The sequence below is a fragment of the Carassius gibelio genome, chromosome A9 (genome assembly GCF_023724105.1).
Source record: "Carassius gibelio isolate Cgi1373 ecotype wild population from Czech Republic chromosome A9, carGib1.2-hapl.c, whole genome shotgun sequence".
Classification (NCBI taxonomy): Eukaryota; Metazoa; Chordata; class Actinopteri; order Cypriniformes; family Cyprinidae; genus Carassius; species Carassius gibelio.
This window is the reverse complement of record NC_068379.1, coordinates 29,453,888-29,481,105: the sequence shown is the minus strand read 5'-3', so window position 1 is coordinate 29,481,105 and position 27,218 is coordinate 29,453,888. Positions and strand designations below refer to the sequence as shown.

Genomic DNA, 27,218 nt, shown 5'->3' with positions numbered 1-27,218 from the left:
TAATCAGTTTTCACAAAATGTAGAAAAAGCTTTACTTTTGAGATAGGATTTTCATTGTGGTTGAGGCGTCAAACAGAACATGTGACTCTTAATGCATCGTGTTCTTCATAATTTCCTAGACCGTTACAGCATGTCAGAAGCGTCCGCTGTCCGGCGCGCTCAGCGCGGTCCCGCCCCTGCGGCGCTCACACTCACTTCAAAGGCTTCCCTCAGAACTCAGAGCAGTGTGACGTCATGAAACGCGATGCGCGCTCAAGCAGATGAGATGCAGGAGCGCAACAGCCGAGCGCAAATTGCGAGCGGACAACTACAATGACAACTTCCTGATATCTCAACCAAAAGTTTATTCGAACTCTCTGCGCTTTTGTTTTTACCCACCATTGGCTTTCTTCTGTGTGCTATGTGTGGTGTTATGACTGATAACGAGATGATTTCATCACTACCCTCTAGACATCTGCTGAAGTGGACATCTGCAGTTGGAATATTTTGGTACCTGTTGATTCTGTGTGATTGTTACAATCTGGATGTGGAGCGTCCTTTAGTTTTTCATGGACCCAATGGATCATTTTTCGGATATTCGGTTCTGCTTCATCAGCATGCTGAGGACACATGGTTAGTGTATTAAAGATGCTTCAGAAGTTTTGATGTTGTAAATCAAGGGTGAATGAGCATGTTTGAGATTCTGTGGGTTTTACACATTTTTTAGTGCATTTGTTTTATATTTCTGACAACCATTTCATGCCAAGTTGAATCAGTTGAATACAATGAATAATCAATTTAACTCATGGCTCTTATCTTTCTGCCAGGATACATTTTATATATTTATCCAGCTGTTAGATGTCTACTACTGACACATAAAGTTATATGTAATAATCCCCTTTTCAAGCTTTGGAGTTGTTGGGAGTTGTTGTTTCAGAGATTACTCTATTATTATTTTTAATTAAGTCTGAAATGATAAACCAGCCAAGATAGACCTAGTAAAATAATGTTAAATTGATCAAAGTGTGCAGAAGAACTTCATATGAGCTTATATTTAAGCTCATATGGGCACATCTCATGTGAAAGTTGAGCCCTGATTAATTTCAAACCGTGGATTCATGATTGCAAAACATCTACAACATTTTATGTATATGCTATGTTACACATCTACAACATTTTATGCTGTTATGTTACATGCTGCTGAACCGTTTATCATGAATCATTCATTCTAAAATCTTGATGTTGGTAACAAAAGTGGCAAAAGATACTTTATGCATAAAATACCCAGGAGCAAGTGAGGATCAAATTCACTGGTAGTTTCTCAAGACTGTGTTTAATGTCATATTTCTTGTTAAGGCTGATGGTTGGAGCGCCTGTGGCCGATTCCAGCTTTTATCCTAAAACCAAAACTCCTGGAGCCATCTACAACTGCAGTGTGTGGAGCTCCCAATGTGAGCAGCTGCCTGTTGGTAGGTCTTCCCTCCCTTAACTTCAGAAATTCTACTTTTGTGTTGTTTTATTGATAATCTGAAGGGTAGAGTTGTGAAAAAGTTTAATAATTCATAAGGTTGCTCTTAAAAGTTATGTAACCTGGGTATTTGGCAATACGTTTATTTTAGAGTATCAACCAATTTCATCAGTAAAGCATTATACAATGCTTAAGCGATCAGTAGTTCATGTGGGGTCCAAAAGCTCACCAGAGCTTTGTAATCCTATTTAAACCTGGCAAAACAAGGTTTAGGATTTTGTGCAGATTGTCCGTTTATTTTTCTTAAATTAAAGCACAGATTCTCTTTAGGTCACTCTGGAATCATGCTGGAGAACATGATCATCAGCTTTTGTCTACTACAGGATGTCAGCTCCAGTCATGCGGTCATTAAAGCTTAAGAAAATAACAAATTCAACATTTCTGATATTCATGAATTTTTGATTTGCTTTTAGTTTTATTGCAAATACTAATTACAATAAATGTGTTATACTGATAATATAGTTAAAAAATAGTTTCATTAGTAGTCTCAGATAATATACATATACTTTATAATATAATCAATTTAATGAAATTTCATAAAATTTGAATGTGCTTTGCTAATTATCTGTTAAACTTTACATAGAAAAACAGTTCTTGTTTTGTTATTCATAAAAGTTAATCCTGTGGACTTCTTCCTCTTTTTTGTCTTCTGTTTGTTGTTGAACCAACTCTAACCAGTTAAACATTTCTATGTGACAACATTGTTCCGTTTAAACTTCACACTTCTGATTGTGCTCTGATTGAACTTGTGTGTGCATTCTAGCCCCCTGACTGTGAAAACGTCCTGTGAATGAATTCCCCATGCGGGGTCAGACAGACTGTGGAGGGTTTCCTCCTGTCAGGAAGAGGATGCTTATATTCCGCACCCCCGACACAAGGGATGGGGGATAGTCTCCTTTGTAGCTTAAACTACAGGATATATATAACTTGCAAATAAAATGTCTCTGTTTAGTCAAGGGAAATGGCATTACACATAATTTCCACCAAAAGCCATGCTGGGTTGGAGTGCACACACATTTCAAGGTTTCTAATGTGTCTGAAAATGTTTTGTTATTAGTTGCATTTGCTATCACTATTATTATTGCTCATACTTAGGGTTAGGGGTTTGAACAAACACCTAGTATCTAACTTTAGCATGTATTTCACCGCAGTTCACGTGCTATTTTAAGGAGTTGTGTGCTAATACTTGTCTATCAGGCTTACAAGTTGTCCCTGGTGAATGATACAATTGCTGAAAACAACTGCAGTAGACTTTCATTGAGAGACTGAGCCATATTTAGGGACAAGATTTGTTTCTTAGGAACCTTTTCACTTAGCCACCCTAGTCACCACACTGAAAATACCTTAGCAACCACATGCAATACCCTGGCAACCATCTACAATATCACATTGTGAAGTTTTATGTGTGCGAAAAAACATATTTTTTTCTTTTTCAGAAAATTCAAGATCTAGTTGATGTTAACAGTAGAATTAATAGTTTAATATGGTTTTCAATGACATGGTTCATAAGTGGTGTTGAGAAACCCCCAGTTTTCCACTTGAGCACTTGACACATTGTCTTAGAAAAGTTTTTCGCAACATGTTACTTTCAGAGGTATTTGTAGCCTTAATTGATTGTATATTAATTTAAGCTCATTTGTCTGAATGATTTCAGGAGATGTACAGAAATGTGGAAGACACTGTCTGGCAGAGAATGATAACCAGTGGCTGGGTGTGAGTCTGTCCCGGCAGCCTTCACAGGGCCATGTTTTGGTACGTCTGTTGGTCAAAGCATACGCTACCATTCACAGAGGATGCATTTATTTGATCAAAAATACAGTAGCTCATATTCTGAAATAATAGTACAATTTAGGATAACTATTTTCTATTTACATTTATTTAAAAATATAATTTATTTCTGTGATGACAATTACTCCATTCCTCAATGTCACATGAAGCCTTTAGAAATTATTCTAGTATGCTGATTTGGTACACATTTCTTCTTATTATAATGTTGGAAACAGTCGCGTAATATTTTTATGGAAACTGAGACACGCTTCTATTTAAATATTTGGTGTAAAATGGAGAAATACATGGAAATAAATACTTTTAAGACACATGAACTTGATCAAAATTGACAGTATAGACACTTGTTACAAAATATTTATGTTTAATGTTACAAAATATTTAAATTTCAAATAAATGGTGTTCATTTTATTTGAAATAACACTGAAAGAATACTGAAAAAAAATGTCCGGTTTCCACAAAAATATTAAGTGACAAATACTGTTTCAACATTGATAATAAGAAATATTTTTAATAATAGAACACCCCAACAATAACTGATAATAATTAAACACCAAATCAGCATATACGAATGAATTGTGAAGGATCATGTGACACTGAAGACAGAAGTAATGGCTAAAATTCAGCTTTTATTCAGACATAAATAAGATATAAAAATATATTAAATAGAAAACAGCTTTTTAAATAAAATGTAAAATTAAATTAAAAAAATTACATTTAAAATTAAGTTTATGCATTTACAGATGCTTTTATCCAAACATTTTTTTCCTAACATGTGTTCCCTGGGAATCGAACCCACAACCTTGCACTGGTAACACAATTGCGCTACCAGTTGAGCCACAGGAACACTGTAAAAATATAATAATATATTAAATTGTAATAATAAACTTTTTTTATTGTATTTGATCAAATGAATGTGGTTTTTGGTGAGCATAAGATAATTCTTATTCAGAATTATTTGAAACGTCCGACTGTTAGTTTACTGAACATTTTTATAAAAGTAAATGCATAGCTACGATTATTATTTTTCATTGAAAAATCTCCTGTTTACTTCTGTGTCAGAGAGAAGGTGGAGAATGTTAATAAACAACCATGTAATGATTGTTTCATGTGAAATATATAAGATGTTGAGTTCGATAAGTAAATACTTGATTACTTTGCTCTACAATGTTTTAAATTCTAGGCTTGCGGACATCGGTGGAAGAATATCTACTACTCTAGTAAAGACAATCAGAACAAGCTGCCACATGGTGTTTGCTTCAGACTCAGCCCAGATTTGAAACAAGCCAATCATATTATTCCTTGCTATAAAGGTACAGATTTCCATTACTGTCATATTGGTTAGCTTGTGGTTCACTGATCCAAACAAAGTGTAACCTAAAGCAAACTACTACTAAGTGTTTCTTAGTGTCAAATGAGTTCCTTTTCTCTGTTTAGATCATCAAAGGAAGTTTGGTGATGGTTATGGGTCGTGTCAAGCAGGATTATCAAATTTATTAACAGAGGTATAAGGAACTTTTTGGGATTTTGATTGAGCTGACACTGAATTGATTTGGTAACAGAATATTGTGTTTGTAGGACCTGATGGTCATGGGTGCTCCTGGTACCTCATACTGGACCGGATCTGTTCTCGTCTACAACACCACAAGCAACATTTCAGCTGCTTATGTGGATGATGACAATGAAGTTCTCTATGGCAGCTATTTAGGTGAGTTCACAAAAGGGAAAGTACTTTAGGCAAATTTATTGTTCAACCTGTTAAGATGCCTTATTTTATTCAAATTCTAAGGCAGCATGTATTTTTCACAGAGAAGGCCATCCCAGAATGCCTTGCAACAAGCATGTGGCATGTGTATTAGAATTGCTGCCAATGTAAAGCATTGCACATTGTCCATTTATGTGGTTCCATAATGTCTAGGAAGCTTGCTTAAAATGCAACTGTCTGTGTAGGTAATATACAACAAGCCAACTCTATAGGTTTTAGAACAGGAATAATGTATGGTGTTTTTTTTAATGGTTTGTGAATGAAATTATGGGATTTAGGGATATTCTGATTTAATATTGCTAAAATGCATTTAAGCATGCAACAAGATAAATATAATACAGTGGTCGCCAGCTTCTTAAGACGTGCAGCAGGAAACACACTTTTGCTGTTATAAGACATAACGTTCTTCTATTTAAACAGGAAACAGATACTGTTGCAATATCTATGAGCATCAGGCTGTTGCAAAGATATGTGAGAGGCTAATCTGTCATTTTGTTTTAATCTCACGGCAACCTATCCATACTTTCAAAAAAAACATCCATTTTATAAATGCTATGTGATTTCTTGTTTTCGACATCTAACAATAAAGTAGGTAAAATCACAATTATTTGTCTACCGCTTTTCACAATATACATTTTTTCAAGCAAATTGCAAGCATGAAAAGTCATGTAGATTAATACAATTTAAAAAGTTTTATTTCATCAGCTGGAAATTGCTTGTTGTGAAAGCGGTTTCTGTAATATGACTTAAAAAAATCAGTTATTTTAATATTTAATTTTAATTTAATATTTAACTTAAATTTTATCAAGATACAAGACTAAATTGTAAAGGTTAGTTTATCAGTGTTATTTTAGTATCAAGCTGTCAATCATTTCATATTAATATTTTGAATTCATTTTTATATTTTCCATTTTAATTTTCAATTTAAAATAGTCATTTATATTAAGTTTTCTTTTTTATATGTCTATAAAGTTTTCTGTTTTATTTACATTTTTATATTTGTTTTTTTAGTACATCAAGTTAAACTACATGAAAATAAGAAATGTTGATGAAATAAAATATTATATATTTTTAATATTCAATAACATTTACATATTGTGTTTTATTTCAGTTCATTTTTATTTTATTTAAAGTTTTAGTTAGCCATAATAAGAGAAGATTAGGGGAATATAGACTAGTTATAAATATAATAGACTAAATATAAAATAATTGCTTTTTTATTATTTTATCATCATCATTATTATTTTTTTTTTTTATTTATTACAGTGTTTTCAGTGTTTTTGCAGACTTTGAATGGGCAGTTAAGATATTTTATCACAATGTATGTTTTTTCTCCATCAGGTTATGCAGTTAGTGCTGGACACTTTCTAGACCCTCAAAACACTGAGATAGTGGGTGGTGCTCCCCAGCATGAACAGACTGGTAAAGTAAGGGTTAACACCACCAACATCATCATCTTCACCTGTCTGATCATAAGAAAAGACCATGTTTTTAAGTAGTTTAATGTTGCAGTTCTCTAGTTTGGTTCAGCTGTAGAAGAAAAGTTCTGGAGCAAAAGGAGAATTTAGTCAAAGCCTGTAGGTTTTTGTAGCTTAATAACAATCTTCTGGATAGCCTATACTGAATTATCAGAAGTGATGTAACGTGACATACAGCCAAGTATGGTGACCCATACTCAGAATTCGTGATCTGCATTTAACCCATCCAAAGTGCACACACACAGCAATTTACAGTATGTTGCGGACCCGGGGAGCAGTTGGGGGTTCGGTGCCTTGCTCAGGTGCACCTCAGTCAAAGTATTGAGGATGGAGAGAGTGCTGTACATTCATTCTCCCCATCTACAATTCCTACTGGCCCGAGACTCAAATTTACAACCTTTGTAGTCCAAATCACTAACCATTAGGCCATGACTTCCCAGCAGTTGTGTATAAATAGATTTAGGTATGAGACCCTCTTGACATCTAATCTGTATGCAGTTGCGAACAGTAAATCAGTTAAACTGAACTCTTCTTCCATCTGTGCGGAAGAGGAAGTAGGTTTTCATTTGCAGATGTTCTGAGTTTGCAGCGTTTATGCATTTTGTGAGTAACGGTCTGATGTCTGATGATTTTACCAAAGAAACAGAGACTGGTTAAAAAAGTCGTGATGAAACTATACTTATATGTATATGTAGTTCGCATTCATGTACAATTCTGTATTAGGCTGGTGTGTGTTATAATTCCCATTTCCCATATTCCTATGTTGTCTTTAACTCCAGGCTTACATATTCAGGATTGAGGGCAACACTTTGAAAATTGTTGCCAAAACCAAGGGCAAGAAGGTAAGAAATTTCAAGAATTTTAAGTGTTCCCGAAGTATCCAGGTTCCAGCTGAATGATCGCAATAGGGATGTTTGCTTCTGTTTACAGCTCGGCTCTTATTATGGAGCTAGTGTGTGTGCGGTTGACCTGAATGCAGACGGGCTGTCTGATCTGCTGGTTGGGGCGCCTATGTTCAGCTCAGTGAGGGAGGAAGGACGTGTACATGTCTACATAAACCAGGGAGAGGTGAGGCAGTCACATGATGTATATTTTAATTATGGTTTGATATATACTGTACCTATGGGTTAATCTCACAAAAATAGGTTACCCTCAAAATAAAAGCAATAAAATGATGGTTGTTTTTTGTTTGATTAATTATTTTTATATTATAATATGTTATTAATGTAATATTTTATAATACATATATAAATTAGGGCTGTCATGTTAATTCATTTTATGCTAAATAAAAGTTTGTGTTTACATAACATACATATTTTTATTTATGCATATATTAAGAAGTCTAAGTAATACTGTTTATATTCATATATAATATAAATCATATATAAAAAATATAAACACACATGTAAATATTTCTTAAAAATATACATATATGTGTGTTTGTTTTTATATGCATATAAATATACACAATAAACACACATATGTTATGTAAACACAGACTTTTATCTTTGGATCATGATTAATCATTTTGACCGCCCTAAAATAAATATATAATTTTGATATCTTTTATATGATATATTGTTTAATCATTTTATTATTTTTCCAAATAATATATATTTTACGTTTATTTAAATTTAGACGATTTGCATCTCTAAAAATAGTCTGAAGGGGTGATGAGAAAATGTGCTTAATTTTTTAAACCATAAAGCTTTTGGTGTTGAATATGAACATTATGTGTTCTTTTTGGGTTTGATGGGATTCACCCATATATTCCTAACTATATCAATAATTTTAGGAAGGTATTTCTATTGTAATGCATTTGATGAAGTGACACATCTACATATTTAGAGCTGTCTTATATTACTTTGCTGTTTTTCAGTATAAAAGTATGTATATTGGCACTAATCGTGACCACCAAGGCCATACCGATTGAACAGGTTTCCTTTTCCCATAATGTCAAAAATTAACCACATACATCACAAAGCACCATGCTTTTAACATTTCACATATAACTTGCCTCACTGTCACCATTTACTGCACAGTTTGTTGTTGCTGTTTTTTGTACCTCTAACAAAAGCACATTTTCTGGTCACAGTTGAAGTGACCACAGTTTGGTCAGGGCTTTTGCGCTTTGTCTGTGGGAAGATTGTAAAACTAGTGCATTGCAGTCATTTGAGCATTGTATTAATAAATGACTGCATTAAGAGACTTTATTCATGTTTAATTGGAGTCTAAACAGCACTGTATTAATAAATTGCAGAAAGATGTATCAGATTTGACTAATTCAGATTTTAGACTGCTAATTGTGTATTTGCTTATAATAATTAACGTCATGCTTCTCTTAAAAATATCTTTTTCTCAGGCTGAAATGAAAGAGGCAGACTTTGAGTTAGTTGGGAGTGACTCCTATGCAGCACGTTTTGGAGAAACCATTGTGAACCTTGGCGATATTGATGACGACGGATATCCAGGTACAGTATGTCTAACACACGTATGGATCGTTTATAATCTTTCTCAGTTTGTACATTTCTCATGCTGATTTGCTTCATTTGACTAACTTCAAATGTTACTGTATCATGTTTTGCTGTATTTTAATATTGTATAGGACTGACATAAACCTCAGTGTTTCACTTTCTTCTTTGCATTTCAAAGCCTGTCTTCTGTCATTGAAACCCCATGTTCACATCAGAGTGGCTTCATGGCTAGATATTGGTTAATCTCTGAATCAGATTTGAAGATGATCTTGGTATTTCATGGTAGAGCGGTGTGTGTGGTTTAGAGACAGAACATGATCAGAAGGAACAACTGATGTACTACTAGAATGGGCTACACTTTAAAATGCTGTTAAAAGAAAGCAACACATTCACTCACAGACACTTTATATTTTTGTCACAGTGTCACATTGTTACTGACTAGTGCCAGTGCATCAGCAAAAAGTATTTATTTTCAAACCAAAATTATTATATAAATAGTATTTTTCGTGATTAGAATCTGCTCTGTTATAAAACGTAGCAAGCTGCCTGTTACCTACATACAGTAGGCAGCTGCCTCCTGAGAAAACATCTTAACTATGTGATATTCTAATAAACCTAAAAATATCTGTATTGTAATGTATTGGGCATAACAATTGATTTTTTAGTTAAATGAAACTATTTTTATTAGTTCTTGTCAATATTGCATGCATTTTATGTATATTGGTAATGGTTTCTCTGAAATGAATGCTTTCACTGAGCTTGCAGTGCTTTATATGAATGTCTTTTTATGAGTAATATATCATATGTATATCATATTATATAATACAGTATATGCAATGCTACGTTAGAATTTGACAATTTGACCAAAATAATAAAACAATAGAATTTGACCAAAATAATGTACTGTACTGTTCCGAACGTTGGGGATAGTTATTTGTCTAAAGAAATTCATATTTTTATTAAGCAAGGGTGCATTCAATCGATCAAAGGGGACAGTAAAGAAATTCAAAAGATTTCAAATAAGTGAAGTTTTTCTGAACTTTCTATTCATCAAAGAATCTTGAAACATGTTTTTGCCATTTCCACAAAAATGTTCAACATTTATTATATTTTTTCTTCTTAAGAGCACCAAATCAGCATATTTGAATTATTTCTAAAGGATCATGTGACACTGGAGTAATTATGCTGAAACATCAGTCATATTTAATATTCATTTCATTTAATTTATGTGACATGTAATAAAAAAATATATGTAATAAAAAAAAAATAATTGCAATAATATTTCTCATTATTTATATATTTTTTATTCTATTTATTTATCTCAAAAAAATATACAGCCTTGGTGAGACTTCTTTCAAAAATATTTTTAAAATCTTACTGATCCCCAACTTTTCAACGGTATACCTTAGAAGGTTGCATATCTATGATGCCTACATTTAGTAAAAGTCTTAAAATGTTGTCTAAGTAGACTGCACACTAGGTTTTGGAACAAAGCTAACACAACAATGCCTGTGTTTCAGATGTGGCCATTGCAGCCCCTCAGGAGAACGATCTGCGAGGTGCTATATATATCTACAATGGGAGGAGCAGTGGTATTGCACGGAGTTTCTCTCAAGTACGTTCTCCAGCTGCTGTTTATGCTGATATTATGGGCAGGGAAGAATGAAACGGAGGCGGGAAAGGTCAGACCTTAGCAGTCCTCCCCATCCTGTGCGAACTGCCCTATTGTTTTGAGTCTTTCTTGATCTTTCTTCCGAACTGGAGTACTAAGAGGAAAGCGTTCGGTCTAATTGCAGTCATTTCCTGAAATCTCTTTCTCTCTGCATATAGTTTCAAGAAGTGATCAGGACTAGACATATTTGAATCATGAGAGTCCAGTTATAAAAGCAAATGCTTAGGAAGAACTTCATCTAATTATATTAACTTCAGGCCAAAATGATTACATCCAGGATGTTTGTAGTGATTAGCAGCAGCTCTTGTGGTCTTGTAATTGCCCTGTGGTTTTCCAGTAATTGTAGAGCATGGCACACCAGCAATGTCAAAGGTTATTGTTTTGATTCTCATGTAACACAAAAAAAATCAAATATGTACCTTGAATCTAAGTACTTTTGGATAAATGTGTCTGCAAAGTGAAAAACATAAGGTATAATATACAGCCATCTGATCATTATCGCAGAATAAACTGTGGCTGGTGATCATTTGCATGTCTCTTGAAGTACAGTACAACTTCATTAGCATTTAATATGTCAAATGCTGGATCTAAATATCTTCTGAATGCTTCTTTGTGCTTTCTTCATTGCAGAGAATAACAGGCTCTTTGTTGGGCAATAACTTCAGGATGTTTGGCCAGTCAGTGTCTGGAGGAGTTGATATTGATAGCAACAATTATCCAGGTAATGTTTTTAGCACAAAACATGAACAGGAAACGTTTCCTCTGTGAAAGCATGGATGGCTACAGTTTTCAAAATTTACAGCAAAGTCATTTATTATGTTACAAAAGGTTTATTTTAAATAAATGCTGTTCTTTTGAGCTTTTTATTCATCGAAGGTTCCTGAAAAATGTATCATGGTTTCTGCAAAAATAGGAAACAGCAATGTATATTAAAATATTAAACTGGTTTCAACATTGATCTTTTTTTTCCTTTTTTGTTTTGTTTTGTTTTTGTTTTGCACCAAATTGGCATATTATGATTTCTGAAGGATCATATGACACTAAAGACTGGAGTAATGGATGCAGAAAATTCAGCTTTGCATCAAATAGTTATTTTTAAATTGCAATCATATTTCACAATATAACAGCTTTTTCTGTATTTTGATCAACTAAATGTAGCCTGTAAAAAATGTAAATGTAAAAAAAAAAAGGGAAAAAAGTGCTGTTTGGACAGGAAGTATATATATGTACTGTATATAAGTATAGAAATCAAGAAGAGAAACAGAATTGTTTATTTCTCTCTCTCTCTCTCTCTCTCTCTTTTTTTTTTTTTTGAAAGGTCAGGTTGTTTCACGTCACATGTGTCAGAACTTGTTATCAGCCTCTATTTCCTGTCTTAAAATAGTACTCTTTTTGAAGGCAGAAAAAAGCACAGATCGAGAACGGATAAGTGCTGCATACTGTTTTATAAAACAAGTAGTATTTGTACACTTTAAATGGAATGCACATTTTCTATATAAATTAAATACCGTGATTACCTACTACTTTTTCACAAGTGTGGTGTATGCAATTAGAGCGCAGTGTGTGGAACACTGTTTCCCACAATACATTGTGTGGTATAATAGTTTGAAATGTTTAATATTTTAAACAAAGAATATCTGTGGACTGGTGAGTTAGGAATGTGTGAAACAACAGTCAAGAGTGTTTTATGGGAATTTTATGTTCATATCCAGATGTTGCAGTGGGAGCTTTCCTGTCAGACTCAGCTGTGGTGTTCAGGTAAAAACAGCAGATACATTTTTCACACACATTTTCTTTGGTAACTTAAAACTTAGTTTAGCACATTTAAATACATTCCAGGGTATTCTGAAAAAATTTCTTGAAAAATCTGCATGTTACATCTGGGCCTAGTGGAGATTGGTGCTAGTTGTCTTTTTTCCCCCCCCAATGAAGCCGGAGCCTCCCCTTTAATAATGTTTGACTTGACGAATAATCCATTAACTCTTGCTGTTTCAGAACGCGTCCAGTAGTGAAGGTGGATGCTGTCATGTTGCTGCCTGAGAGCTTGAACCGGTCCATAGCCCAATGCACTGAGAAGGGTCTTCCTGCCGTGTGTGTCAATGTTATGGTTTGCTTCAGAGTCAGAGGAAAACAAATCCCGGGAAACATAGGTAAGACAGTAATACCCATTGGATATAATCTTTGTTAAAAAAGTTTTTTGAAAACTGTACTTTTTTACTTAAAATTCCCCCAAGTCTAGAGTATTTGTGCAGTAAAACCCTAGAGTGATACAGGAACATCCTGCATCTTCTTGCAGTGCTATCTTACTTTTTTGAGTCAGATCCTGTCTTACTCAAAAAAAAAAAAAATGTCCAAGCTAAGCAGGTCTGCACACGTGCTCTCAGAGTTGAGTACACAGTGTTCAAGGATGAACGTTTTGGGCTCGAACTCTTTGTTTGCGTGAGGCTGTGCGTTGGCTCGTCTTATCAGCGCGTGCTGAAGGCAGTGGCAGTTTGCTGTATTTCAGACATCTTTCCCAGCTCTTTATCTCTGCCCCACATCCCCTCTTTTGTTGTGGCAGTTAGAGGGCCAGGGTGTGTGTCAAGGCCTGCCTTCACTGATAGATCGACACTCACTGACCAAATAGTAAACAACAGAGCCTTGCTTGATGACAAATACTCATAATCTTGAAACTGATATGAAGTAGTGATGGCAATAACATGCCACCCAGATTTTGCTGAAGCGTTTATACCACCACAGTGGATTGATACATCTGTTTATCTGTCAGTTTACAGGACTGCTGCGTGTTATTTAAAAGTGGGATAATAAAGAGAGGGATGTCCCAAACGTGTAGAACTGTTTCAATTTTTGTTCACAGTCACACAAGAACATCATAATGGCTTTGAATGTAGCTCATCCAATCAGAATTCAGAGTCAAAACTATCCATTTTATAGTTGTGTTGTTCTGTTTTTGCCCTGATGCCACATTATCATTTGTTTGTAATGAACTTATTTGCATTCAGTATGAAGAAAATAATCAAATGAAAGTCCTTTTTTTTTTGTAAAGTATCTAAAAATGGGTGTTGTTTTATTTATAACCATTTTTGTTGTTAAATTTGCATAGAGCATTTTGTCTGCCAACCTGTATGACCTCAACTCTCAAATGTTTCAAATATAATGAATAGATTTAGCATGTAGAATCTGAGAAAACTGTTAGATTTTGATTTTGACTTTCAATTTTGTGCATTTAAGAATGTATAGTATTTAATTTAGTTTTGCATGGACAATCTGTTTTTTTTTTCAGCTCTTTACAACTCCTCTGCCATTCCATCATAAACCCCTAGTGTTTCACCACAAGACAACAATGTGTTTCTGAATTGCTCTAGAGATTTAACAGGTTGTCTATGTCCAGCTGTAACTTTGTCTCTGAATGTCATGCTGTTTCCTGTGCAGAACTCAAGTACAACATAACAGCTGATGTTCACCACAAAGATGGCTTCCCTTCTCGTTTTTATTTCAATGGAAACGGCACATCCAATGTTACAGCAGGCAGAGTGAAGGTCAAGCATGAGCAGCTCACCTGTGCCACCCACCAGGCCTTCATGAAGGTACGAGACTCTCTTCATGTTCATGTATAGGGGCATGTTGCTTTTAACACTGTCACATTATCACTTTACTCGTAAGCAAATTACTGCACATTTTATGGGGAAAAAATGTGTATTTAACTTCTATAATTCACTTTTTTATTGAGGTAGTTATTTTTTTAAATCTAATATTCATACTTTATTTCAGATTCGTTTCACTCAACAAAGATGATTTATACATTTTAGGTAACAATAAAAACATACAGTGTTAAGGAAAATTGCTTTTAAAAGTATCACTCCAAAAAAGTAATTTTACAAACAGTTATTTTTGATTAACTTTTTTTGTTATATTTTGACAAATATTAGGGCCCTTTCACACCAAAAGTGAAATTGGCCTATGCACCTCACTCCCGATTTATCTCAGCATGGGACTGGGGAGGTGTCAGTGAATAAATTGGAAAACAAAGCATGTTGCATTACATTTTTGAAAAATTGAAAAAATATGCATTACTTGAAAAAGTAATCTGATTATGTAACTTGTGTTACTTGTAATGGTTTACCCCCGAAATTGCTTGCATATTTGATTTACATAGAAATAAAGTCCTGATTATAAAGTTCTGAAAGTAAATGTGAATCAAACATATGCAAGTTGCACCAGTTTTCTTAAGTTTTCTTAGATTTTGAATCGCTTTGTCGCTGAAGTTCTAACTTTCATTCTTACAGTTCCTTTATAGCATTTATTATGTTGCCGTTTTTATAAAGTCACTGTTCAGTGCTGAGTACAGTACAGAAAATCAACCTCTTTCGGCATTTCAGTGTATGGTTGAAATGCACCTGAAAAGCCAGATGTGTCTTGGCATTTTCTTTGATCGGCCCACATTGTGCATTATAGACTTAAACAGTCTATACAGAAGTGCTGACTCAGACTCAAGCCCGTGGACTTAACAGCTGTGATTCGCCCACGTCACTTTGCTCTTCATGCTCGAGTTAATCAGCCTCTCTGAGAGGCCCAGGTGGTGTGACTCCACACAGGAGGCCAGGGTGATAAAGAGGCTCTTACAGATAGTTTGTTGGAGCTGATAGCAGGTCGTCACTGCTGGCGAACAAGAGGAAGAGCCAGGCAGGATGGTGCGGGGGAGGACAGTACAGAACGAGAGCTAGACAGTTGATAAAGTGCGGATAGATGGCTCCGTGAGTGTGAGTGAAGGTTCCAGGTGTTTTGTGGGCCCCTCTGGACACCTCTCCCTCTGTCTCTTCCTGTATTCAGGGCCATCTGATCCAGCTCATGTTTTACACAGTAATTAATGGAGGCCTGTGCATGGCTGCGCTGTTATTAATGGCCGCTGATGGAGACGATGGCCATAAACACGTGTGATTATCTGTCAGAGGCAAACCCAAACAGGAGGCTGCTTTATTTGTGGTATTTTTAGAGCTTCATTAATAAGCAGTAAGAGTAATGAATGCAACACAAAACAGATGTGGCAGACACCTTGAGTCGTGTTTTAGGAAGGTCGTTGGCTCCTGTAATATTTGGTTGTATTTACTGTTGAAACAGAAAGTTTGAGGTGGGTGTATAAAATGGTGTATCTTTTATTTATTTATTATTTTTTTGTTTTTAGAAATAGCCAGTGGTCTTATTTATGTCAGTCACTATTTGTTAATATGCAGGTGACATTGGTGAGAGAGATATTATCATTCTAGAGAGAATTTGACTGACATTTTGAGACATTACTGTTTAAAAGTTCTATTGGATTGTTCAATGTTTTTTTTTTTGGGGGGGGGGGGGGGTGTCTTGTACTCACCAAGGATGCATTTATTTGATCAAAAATAAAGATATTATTACAATTTGAAATAAACGCTTTCTATTTTTATTTAATTTAAAATCTAATTTATTCTTGTAATGACAAAGCTAGCATCAGTCATATGATCCTTCAGAAATCATTCTGATTGGCTGATTTGGTGCTTAAGAAATCATTTAGACTTTAGACTTATTTCATTTTAATGACTGGCCAGTAATCCATTGTTTTAAATATGCATCTGTTTAAAGAGTGTGATATTGAAATGAGAATACCAAGACAAAACTTGACATCTACATCTATGTTTACATTTACACATTTGGAAGGTACTTTTATCCACATTATTGTAGCTCATGTAGCTCAACCAGCCTGCTGCTAGCAACACCAAAGTAATGGGTTCGACTCCCAAGCAATGCGTAAACTGTTCAAATGTACCTTGAATGATTTTGATAATTTTGAAACGTCGGCCAAATGCATAAAGCGAGATGTAAGTGAAGTTCCACCTTGAAAAAGAGTCAATTTAGTGTTTTTTTTTTTTTTTTTTTTAGGCAACAGCTAATACAGCTAATTGTTTATATATTTTACAATTAACTAAAGTGCTATTGCAAAAATACTGCTACGTCATGCTACATATTAGCATGTTTTACAATCAAAGGAATGAGTTGAGTTTTCTGTGGTAATCAATTTGCGTTTAACACCCCTCCACCCAATGCTATAGGAATCTTAAAATGCTGTTGTTTGGTATTGTGTTCTGTGGAGTTGCAAATGTACCATGCCTGAATTCTTGAACAGGAAGGCATAGCAATATGTTCAGCTCTTCTTTTGGGTGAAATGTTCCTTGAGTTGAATGAAGGTGTGGAGGAAACACCCTGTCTTTCTCATGTTCATTTAAATTTCATTTTCATCATACCCATGTAAATGATTTACAGGTTCCTTGAAATAGCACTCGTCTTGTCTGGGTTGTACCCATAAGATTAAACATGCCTGTGACATCAGATTCGTGTGCGCACATTTTGACGACCGAAATTCAGCGACCACATCCTGAGCAAAGGATACAAGTTCACAGCGTTGACTTTGAGTTTCGCCTTTGCTGCAGAAATTAGCGTTTCTCTGAGGTTGTTGTTGTGGCTGTAGTCCAGCTCATTTACACTGGTCATGAAAGAGCCTTCCAAAACCCGGTCACACATCTCCCCTGCAGTTAAATACAGGCCCGATAGACCCCACAGGACAACTCCAAACCTGTGAGCCCCCAATTAGAGACGGCCATCACAGCTGACAGAGTAAACCTTAGCTGCATTAACTATCTGCACTGAAGTTAGGAAAATTAAGATGACAAAAAAAAAAAAAAAATTGTGTAGACAAACTACGCTACGCTACTGTAAAATGTATAAATGTTTTTAAGAGAAATACAGAAAAAAAAGTCTTATTTTGAAATATTATTTGAATTTAAAATAAATTCTGTTTCCTATTTTAATTTATTTTAAAATGTAATTTATTCATGTGATGCAAAGCTGATTTTTCAGCAGCCATTAGCCATGATCTTTTAGAAATAATGCTGATAAGCTGGTTTTCTGCACAGTTATCAATATTGAAAACATTTGTACGGCTTCATGTTTTGTGGGTATCATGATCTTTTTTCTTTTTTTTGTGTGTGATTTCTTAGATGAATAGAAAGTAAAAAAAAAACAGCATTTTTACATTTTGGATAGACATGCCCCGATTATTTTCTTTAGAACATCTTGTTAATACATTTTATTTCTCTTGTGTGCAGAAAGACATCCGGGATATCTTCACACCCATCCATTTTGAGGTGAAATATGAACTTGGAGAGCACCGTGTGCTACAGAGGGACTCAGGGGGCTTGCCTTCTCTCAAACCCATTCTACAGCAGAAGGATGAACAGGCCAATGTCGTGAAAAACAAGGTTGGGTTTTCTCCATTTCTCCATCTTTGTTTTGTTGTTTGTGGTTTGCTTCCGTGGCCAATTTTTTAAACCTAATTAAAGGTCACAATGTGTCTTGATTTGGAATCTCTTATCTTTCTGTAGACCACATTTGCCAGATATTGTTCCTGGGAAAACTGCTCAACCAACCTGCAGGTTTCTGCTCATTTAGCTTTACCGCAGTAAGTCATCAACACTAACTGGCCGAATCTCTCGTAAATTGTTGCATGTTAAACCACAAAATTAAATGGAACAATATTATGAATAAAAAGAATTTAGCTGGTTTTAAGAACACTTAGATTTTGTGCAGCCACGTTATTTTCCTAGAAAATGCCCTTATTAGCTCCCAAATCCAAAAAATAAAAAAAAAATAAAAAAAAATAAATAAATATATATATATATATATATATATATATATATATATTTCTTTTTTTTATTTATTTATTTTTTTTATTTAATTAATTCTGATTCTGTAAAATGATTTTTATTTATAATTATTTACATACTTATAATGAAATAATAAGAATTATTTATATTTATTTTCATAATTATTATAAAAAGAATTTAATATTATTTTTAAAAAAATTACCATTGCATGTATGTATTATTTGTTGTACTAAATTTAATTTATGCAGATTTTCGTTGAAAAAAGAAAAAGAAAAAACGAACAATTAAAAAAATATACATTGCATCCAGACATCCTGATTCTTTCACATTATTTCAGTGAAGATACATTTTTAACTCTATTGTAATGAGAATTGTGGAATATTTATTTTTTTATGATAGTAACAAATTTCATTTAGAATGTCACAATGCAGAACTTATAACAATCTTATATATGTTGTAAATGTGTACGGTTATACAACAGCTTAAAACTTTAATAATTATAGTTTTATTAACTTGTTTTTCTTTTCAAGTGCAAAGTAAGCAGCTACAGACCTCTGTAAACATTCTAGTTGTGTGGGTGTTGTTTGTGACTAACAGGAGGGCATTAGAGATGATCTGCTCTCTTCATGAACTCACCCATTAAACCATCAAGCACAGTAGCCAAACTTTCTGTCGATGCATTTCATGCATCACATTTCTTGGACTTGCCCAATTGGGGCGAAAGCGTGAGAGTGCACATTAGCATTTTGGATCATGTTTGCAGCCGTATGCAAACTAATTCATGGACTTCCCCCTCACCCACTGGTGATAATACATGATCTGATTATTCATAAGGCTTGTGTGTGTGTGTGTGTGTGTGTGTGTGTGTGTGTGTGTGTGTGTGTGTGTGTGTGTGTGTGTGTGTGTGTGTGTGTGTGTGTGTGTGTGTGTGTGTGTGTGTGTGTGTGTGTGTGTGTGTGAGAGAGAGAGAGAGAGACCGAGAGAAAGAGTGTGAGGGGGAGAGTGTCTTGTCACTCTCACAGATGCACCTGGTGTCTTTAAATGAAAAACATCAGGCTTGAGCCCTCACTGCACAAGCCACACAAACACATGCAGGAAAAACACTGGATGACACATTTTCCATTCAATTCTACATTTTATATTTTAAAATGAACAAAATATTAAAAGCATTTTTTTACTGTTTAGAAAGCATTTTTTCTTTTTACTGTTACAATATAGTAAATTTAGTAACTTATGCTATTTTGGCTTAGTATTTAATTGTCATACACATAATTTGAGTTGTTTAATTTATGTACTGTGAGTTCATACTTCAGGAAAAAAGTTTATTTACACTGGCTTTGGAAACAAATATTGCACAGGGTATAATTATATGAATATAATTATAAATAAATTAATGTTACACTATGTTACACTTTTTGAAATTACTAAAATTCTGTTGATGTCTATTTTTTCTAATATTGTTCTTCCTTCATCTGACAGTTTATATATATATATATATATATATATATATATATATATATATATATATATATATATATATATATATATATATATATATATTGTGCAATATTTAAGTGTAAATGTAAAATTTTCTGTGTTTGAAATAGTTTAACCCCTAATGAAATATTATAATTATTATTATTTTCTGAATCTTAACTCTGAAATTAATCCGCACTAAATAATATAGAATGATAACTGGATAAAATATGGATTCAATTTTCTTAATTTATAATAAATAGAACAGATTAATTTATATTTTATATTTTTATAGTTTCTATTTTAAATAACTGTTTTCCCAATAGGTCCTACAGGAACATGCCATACTTTGCTCTGGGTAATGGGAAAAGCATCATGTTAAACACCACACTGGTCAACATTGGAGATGATGCTTTTTTACCCAAACTTTACTTGAGGTTTCCCAGTAACCTGCATTTCATCAAAGTGCTGGAGGTAATTTAATTTTGTCGCAGTAATTCCTCATTTTGTTCTGTTCTCTCTTAGATACTTGACTGCCACCTTTTAGCTCTTTGTATTTCTCAATACCCTTTAACTGCCTTTGATGTGTTTTAATACTTGTGATATTATTTAAGGAAGATAAATACATCAGCTGTGAAATCGCAGAGGAGAATAAAGTGGCCATCGGACTGGATTGCAATGTTGGGAATTTACACATCCCTCCTTTCGCAAAGGTAAACGTCTTAAGCAATGGAAGATAAATGAGTTTGTTTGTCACCATGTCTTGCTGGAGTATAAACATCTCTTTGCTCTCTTCCAGATCAACATCACCTTTTTACTAGATGTGATGCAGAACAGCAGTGGGGGAAACCTTAGTATTAACATCAATGCCACGAGGTAAGAGATCCAGAGATCTCAGCCCTAGATCTTAGGAATTCATTACAGAGAATGGTTTACACAAATGCAAAGACATTCGAGCCAATTGTAAACATTTGTGGAGAGCATCTCGCTACTGCTTACAGTTGTAAATTAAGATCAGAACGCAAAAGACAAACAAAAGCATTAAACAGCATGCCCAAATGTTTCATGTGCTTTCAGTGTTACTGTTAGAAACAAGAAAAACAGTGGATCTAAAGATGAGTGCCTAGACAGCCTATGTAATGAGTTCCTATAATGAAATCTCTGGGTATATAGTGTTGTACTCCCATTTAACATTTCCTCTGATAGAAAGATCTTTTCAAGGTGAGTAGTGAGTAGTGCGGCCCGAGACTAGAACCCACAACCTTTCGATTGGGAGTCCAACCCTCTAACCATTAGGCCACGACTTCCCATATACAATCACCCCAAAAAGCATTTGGATACCGTATTTTCCGGACTATAAGTCGCACTTTTTTTCATAGTTTGGCTGGTCCTGCGACTTATAGTCAGGTGTGACTTATTTATCAAAATTAATTTGACATGAACCAAGAGAAATGAACCAAGAGAAAACATTACCGTCTCCAGCCGCGAGAGGACGCTCTATGCTGCTCACTGCTCTTGTAGTCTACACTGAGCATCATAGAGCGCCCTCTCGCGGCTGTAGACGGTAATGTTTTCTCTTGGTTCTTGGTTCTAAATAAATGCGACTTATAGTCCAGTGGAACTTATATATGTTTTTTTCCTCATCATGATGTATTTTTGGACTGATGCGACTCATACTCATGTGCGACTTATAGTCCGAAAAATACGGTACTTAAACTGCACTTAACATGTCATTTCATTGGGACAATACCAAACTAAGTGGTGTCTGCAAATAAATGCTGCTAGAGCTACTTTCAGAACTATTTAACTTCACCTTTTTATTAGCCATTTTCTTGCATTTATGCATTTGAAACTTTCCTTAATAGTGAATGTAAACCAATCCAATGTGTGTGTTTTTCAGCGAGAACTTTGAGAACACAGATCTTCAGCACGACAACGTTGTCGTTCTTACGCTGCCCTTGAGATATGCAGTTGACCTCAATGTTCACGCGTAAGTTATCTGTTTTGCTTATAAATGTGAATCAATAGATGTCGGAAGGTCAAATTACGGGATGTGTCTCTTCGTCTCTGCAGATTTGTCTCTCCGACTTCATTTCTAATTGGAGAACAAGAGTCTGTGCCGGTCGACTGCTATCCTGAGAAGTTCAATTATACGTACAAGGTATTTTAGCGCTCATCAACACTGTCATTAAGCACTAATGAATCATTGACATGGTTTGTTTTGTTAAAATATCTATTAACTTACAGATGATAAATATGGGTCCTAGTAAAGCTCTTGATGCGAGAGTAAAGATTGGCTTGCCTCTGATGCTGGTGCCATACAAATACCAGCTAATCAGGATCACTGATTTACAGGTGAGATTTACATGCAAATAAATAAAAAAATAAAACGCTTACCTCATGGTAAATCTTAACTGGTATACTGTATATTATATACAATATTTTAAAGTAATAGTTCACCCCAAAATTGAAATAGTTTATATTTACTGTCATGCCACTTTGTCTTTCACAAAATGAGATGTTAGGCACAATGTTTGTGCTTCTGAATCAACTTTAGTGTTTTCAAAGCACATTTGACATCATAGAGGCCAAACTGCATTGGTTCTTGCATGTCATGTGACAAATTATGACTTGTTAAGTTTGCAAAACTTGACGTGTCATGATTTGGAAGATTATTAGTAGACAGTGGCTTAAATTTAATTGGTTCCTCACAGAGAGCTCTTGTCCAACCTCAGATATAGCACTTTATTATTTATTATATTATTTATGGTGCTTTATTATTCTTTTTGGAGCTTGGTAGTATAAATCACAATTTGCTTACCTTTTACATCTCTGGCTTTATTCACAGAAGAAACACAAACTATTCCTAACAGTGCCTATAACTTAGCTTAAAATGAATGCTATAGATCTAAAATGTACACGTCTCTTTCTTTACTTTAAGTTTTTTTGTCTTGCAGACAACTCTTGGGCATTGCTTCCAGAGGAATAATACAGTTCCGATTATTGATGACTGTGACATCCCCGAACCTTCTTTTATTCAAGAACTCGTGTTCTTTTTCTCCCCAAAGAGCAAGCGCATAATGGTAAAATACTTGTGGTTACGGCGTGTTTAGTGTAAATGTTATGAGGAGGTCTCACTCTCTTTTGTTCTGCAGTTCTGTGGTCCTGAAGATAAGACCTGTAGGATGGTGGAGTGCCACTTTGGTGACTTGGAGGTTGGAAAGGAAGTTGCCATCACAATGGAAGTGGAGCTCAACCCTAGGGTTCTCCAGATGAGTCCAGTGAGTATTTGTTGGAGAAGAGAAGAAGAATATGGACCAACCATTGTTTGACAGACGGATTACCTGAATATTACATCTAAAAGAACAACTAAAACACATGACGTTTAATACATGTTTATTTCCTATAGGGAAGACATGCTGTCATGATGATACAAGGCATGATTGACCTCATTTCACCTGTAAAAGATGCCAACACCATCCTTTTAAAGGATGCTGTTTTTGCTACAGTAAGTAGTCTGAACCTCTATTGCCAGGAATACATAATGAGATGCTGGATTTACAAAATATCGTTGAACTTGAATGTTTGCAATGTTTCAGGTGTTATTGGAGGGTCTGTACAGCAATAAGCCTGTAATGGCTGTGCAGATTTTTTTAATAGTATCCAGTCTGATTGTTGGACTGATCATTTTAGCACTGCTCGTCCTCACCCTCTGGAAGGTATGTATCACACGACAATTTCTCAAGTATGACATAACGTCATATTGTTGTGCAATTAGAGCAATTAAGAGCATATAAATTGTTCATAAGATTTCACTAAAGCTAGACTTGAAATATCTAATGATATGATTAATATTCTGCTGGACTTGAACCAGCTCTAAACCTTGTTGGGTTTAAAACTGAGATTACTTTTGCTTATTGACAATCATACATTCTCTTGCTTTTATTAGTTGGGATTCTTTGAGCGGAAGTTGAAGAAGGAGAAGTTAGACCGGGACAGTTGGGACTATGTACCTAAGAAAGAAAGTGTGTCATAATATGGGATTGACACCTCATACAAAACCAGTCGGAATGGAGGAGACAAACCATGAAGGACTAATGCTCTGTCGACATCAGGAGCTGGACTCATGATAACCTATGGCCATTAACCATAATGGTTGAGAACATTTATCGCAAAGCGACAAGGAGTACAAAAACTGTCAAAAGAATAAGCATTTTCTGTCAGCAGGATGACGCCCATGCACTTTAGAGTATGGAACAAACTACATGTTCAATGAATCGCTCCGGGACTGTTGTGCCAAGAGAAAAAAGGATTCAGAATGTATTGTTGCTACAGAACGTTACAGCTCTGTTCCAAAACCTATTGAGCAATCTTGTTGGAGGAGGTTCCTTAAGGTAGGAAGCGTGGTCAAATTGTAAGGCAGTACCACGAATACAATTGATAAAGTGCTATTTGAGTTCGGATTCTGCCTTAACAGCTGCCTATTAAGATCGTAGACTGCAAGGCAGCTCACTAGGTTTTGGAACGGAGCCTATGATCACTAAACAACATATTGGCTAATGTTCTGCTGTAGAGGAGAAATCGCACTGCTGTAACTTTTCTTACTAAGGTTATTGCTGTGTATATCTGAAGAGAGACTCGCTCTTTTATGCCTGCAAGTTAGTGTACCCTCCACAGGGGTGAATCAGGATTTTCGGGCACTTTCCATCACCCTTTCCGAAGCACAACATTGCTGTGATAGGGGTTTTAACACCTTTGCATCACCGTGGTATTGGTTCTCCTTGCAAAAAAAAAAAAAAAAGGGGGAAATGACACGCATTCTCTCTCTTCCCAAGCTCTAGCTGCTGATTTCAATAGTTAGAAGTTTAACGGAGACGCCAGATGGAAGGAGCGAGTGTTTGCTGTGTGCTCTGGCTGGGTGCCATGGAAACAGGGCAAAGGAGGCTGCTGTTGTGTGTGGATGCTGCGCTACAGAACAGTGACAGGATTGGCATGTGTCTGGCTCCCAGCCATTGCTTAAGAGTGTGTGTTCATTTATAGGACAGAAAGTCCATGAATATACAACGCACCATCACCTCTCACTCATATGCAGGCCCATACTGAATCTGCACGTGCAGAAAGCTTTAACAGTTATATTTAAGGTTATAAATTAAAACATAAAAACTAAAAAAAAAAAAAAAAAAAAAAAAAAAAAAGCACTGATAAATTGATTCAATAAATAATAAATAGAAACTGAAAGTGTTCACTCAATTTAAACCCAAAAAAAATTTACAAAGAAAATGTAATTTAATTGTCCAAACCTGATTATCATGTCAAAATTATTGTATGCAGAATAATTTTTGGAACTGTCATAAGAAATGAAAGTTAAAAAAATGCCTAAATATTCAAACAACAAAATTCTAAACAAAAGATGTGCGCATAAAATGTGGAAAAGCTGGTTTTGCTTGGGCCTGCTTATAAGAGGGTGTTGGTGTATGAATCAAATAACACATGCTAAAACATTTTGGATATGATCTTTAGATTTTTGGAAACTACATGGGTGCTTGTCAGTGCTTTTAATCTAAAAGATCCAAAAAAAAAGTATCCACTGTTCAGGGAATGGCGTAAAACAAAATCTGTACTTTTGATAATTTAATGTTGTCAATTATGTTTTTAATGATTTAATTTCGTGTCTTAAAAAATTTAAAAAAAAAAAATTGTACTTTGTTTAATTTATATTCTTATGCACTGGAAAGTTTTATGTGTCATATGTTTTTTGCTCTGTCATAAAATGTTCTATGTACATGTTAAAGCTTTGTGCAGTTTCTCATAGTGCTACTATCTAGCACCATCTCTCTTTAATGTGCTCCTGTGTGTTCAGATACAGCTGCATTTAACCGGCGCCTCCTCCGCCTCCTCAATGTCTGCTCCAAAGAGTCTGAGGAGCTGCGGGTGAACCCTGGAAAATAAACCGAGCTGTCAGGACATTTAAACATTACAAGGATTTATCTGATATACGCACACGTACCTCCATCTTTTCTTAGAAGCTCACACTGTTCTGTTTATTCTTCCGTCACTCTTTCTGCGGCTTTAAGAAGATGAACTGAAAGTGCCGCTCATATAGTGTTTGTAGTGTCTTCAAACAACACGTACTTTGCATACACAGGTCATCTGAAGTTCAACTTGTGCGAGTATAACAGAGGCTATCTTGACTACTGTTTTGCAAATAAATATGTGACTTATTCAGTGTCATAAAGCGGACGGTTCTGACTAGGGCTAGTATAATCTATAATACCTTTAGGATGCTTTTGTCCGTCTAGAACATTTAATATTTTTCTTTTATGATATTGCTCTACTTGCAACTAACAAAAGACACTAAAGGTTGTGTATTCCAGTGATTTCACTAGGGTTAAGAGTCTGTTTTTGAGTCAGAAACAGTGAGCTCACTGCAATACAAGGCGTTTAATGGATTACTGCTGTCCATTAGTTGTTATGACTGACATTGTACTGGATCAGGAGTTCAGATGGGACCTCCAACAGATCTCCGTCAGTGTTCCAGGGGTATGTTCCTTCAGAGGAGATGATGGGCATGGCTTTTGAATTGCACTCCTCGAGACATCATCAGCACAACTTCCCAGAGACTGTGTTTTTGCAAATAACAGAAATATATATATATATATATATATAGACACATTCTACTTAATGTTTACAGTACTTTTTACTGCATTGCATTATTGTATTGTTTTGCATGGTTTAGTTTGTGAACTGTTCATATTTGAGGCTGTATTTTACTTTAGGTCCACAAGGGGGCAGTGATAAACAGCTGATCCTCATTGGCTCACCTCAGTCCTATTTGTGTGACCTGGAGTGAACCCTGGATACAGAACCAGGCCAGGACTGGACTTTTCATTTCGTATCATATATTCTTTTATTCAGATAACCAGGTATGTCTATCAAATTTTTAATTAGATAAATGGCTTAGCAGACATTATTATATTTCACTGTAGAGATTTTATGGAAGTACTATTCACTTATTATTTTTTTCTTACTAAATGTAAACTATGCATATTAACCCTAGTATTTTTGTAGAATAATACTTGCTCTGACCCAAATCCTCCCAGCAGTCATGTTGTAAAGCTTAGACAACGTGCATCAACTGCAGGAATGTTCCTGTTCTGTGTCTTAGTGGGATAACAAGTTCACATGCAAATTGTTTTTGACTGTAAATCTCACAAAAAACATGTCCTAGTCACGTTTCATCCCCGGATGACAAGAAATTACATTTTGCATAACGAAAATAGAGCCTATATTTAGAAACATTGTGTTTTTGCATTCCCCCTAAATTCTGATTACTATAATAAGTATGTTTTACATTTCAGTTATTGTTGTTGTTA

At 35.0% G+C, this 27,218-nt stretch overlaps 1 protein-coding gene across 1 annotated transcript; it reads left to right on the top strand.

The window, feature by feature from the left end:
- The first annotated feature begins 232 nt into the window (after nt 1–232).
- LOC128020130 (integrin alpha-4) lies at nt 233–25,254 on the top strand. Its single transcript, XM_052606759.1, has 28 exons — nt 233–612; nt 1,336–1,448; nt 3,162–3,259; nt 4,476–4,605; nt 4,730–4,797; nt 4,871–5,000; nt 6,399–6,484; nt 7,315–7,377; nt 7,466–7,603; nt 8,898–9,006; nt 10,530–10,624; nt 11,312–11,402; nt 12,394–12,439; nt 12,677–12,831; nt 14,114–14,268; nt 17,812–17,964; nt 18,088–18,164; nt 20,172–20,319; nt 20,460–20,558; nt 20,645–20,721; nt 21,746–21,835; nt 21,919–22,006; nt 22,093–22,200; nt 22,803–22,928; nt 23,001–23,126; nt 23,255–23,353; nt 23,445–23,564; nt 23,795–25,254. Exons 1-28 carry the CDS (start codon nt 401–403, stop codon nt 23,879–23,881), a joined length of 3,087 nt encoding a protein of 1,028 aa, XP_052462719.1. The 5' UTR covers nt 233–400; the 3' UTR covers nt 23,882–25,254.
- Nucleotides 25,255–27,218: the final 1,964 nt, after the last annotated feature.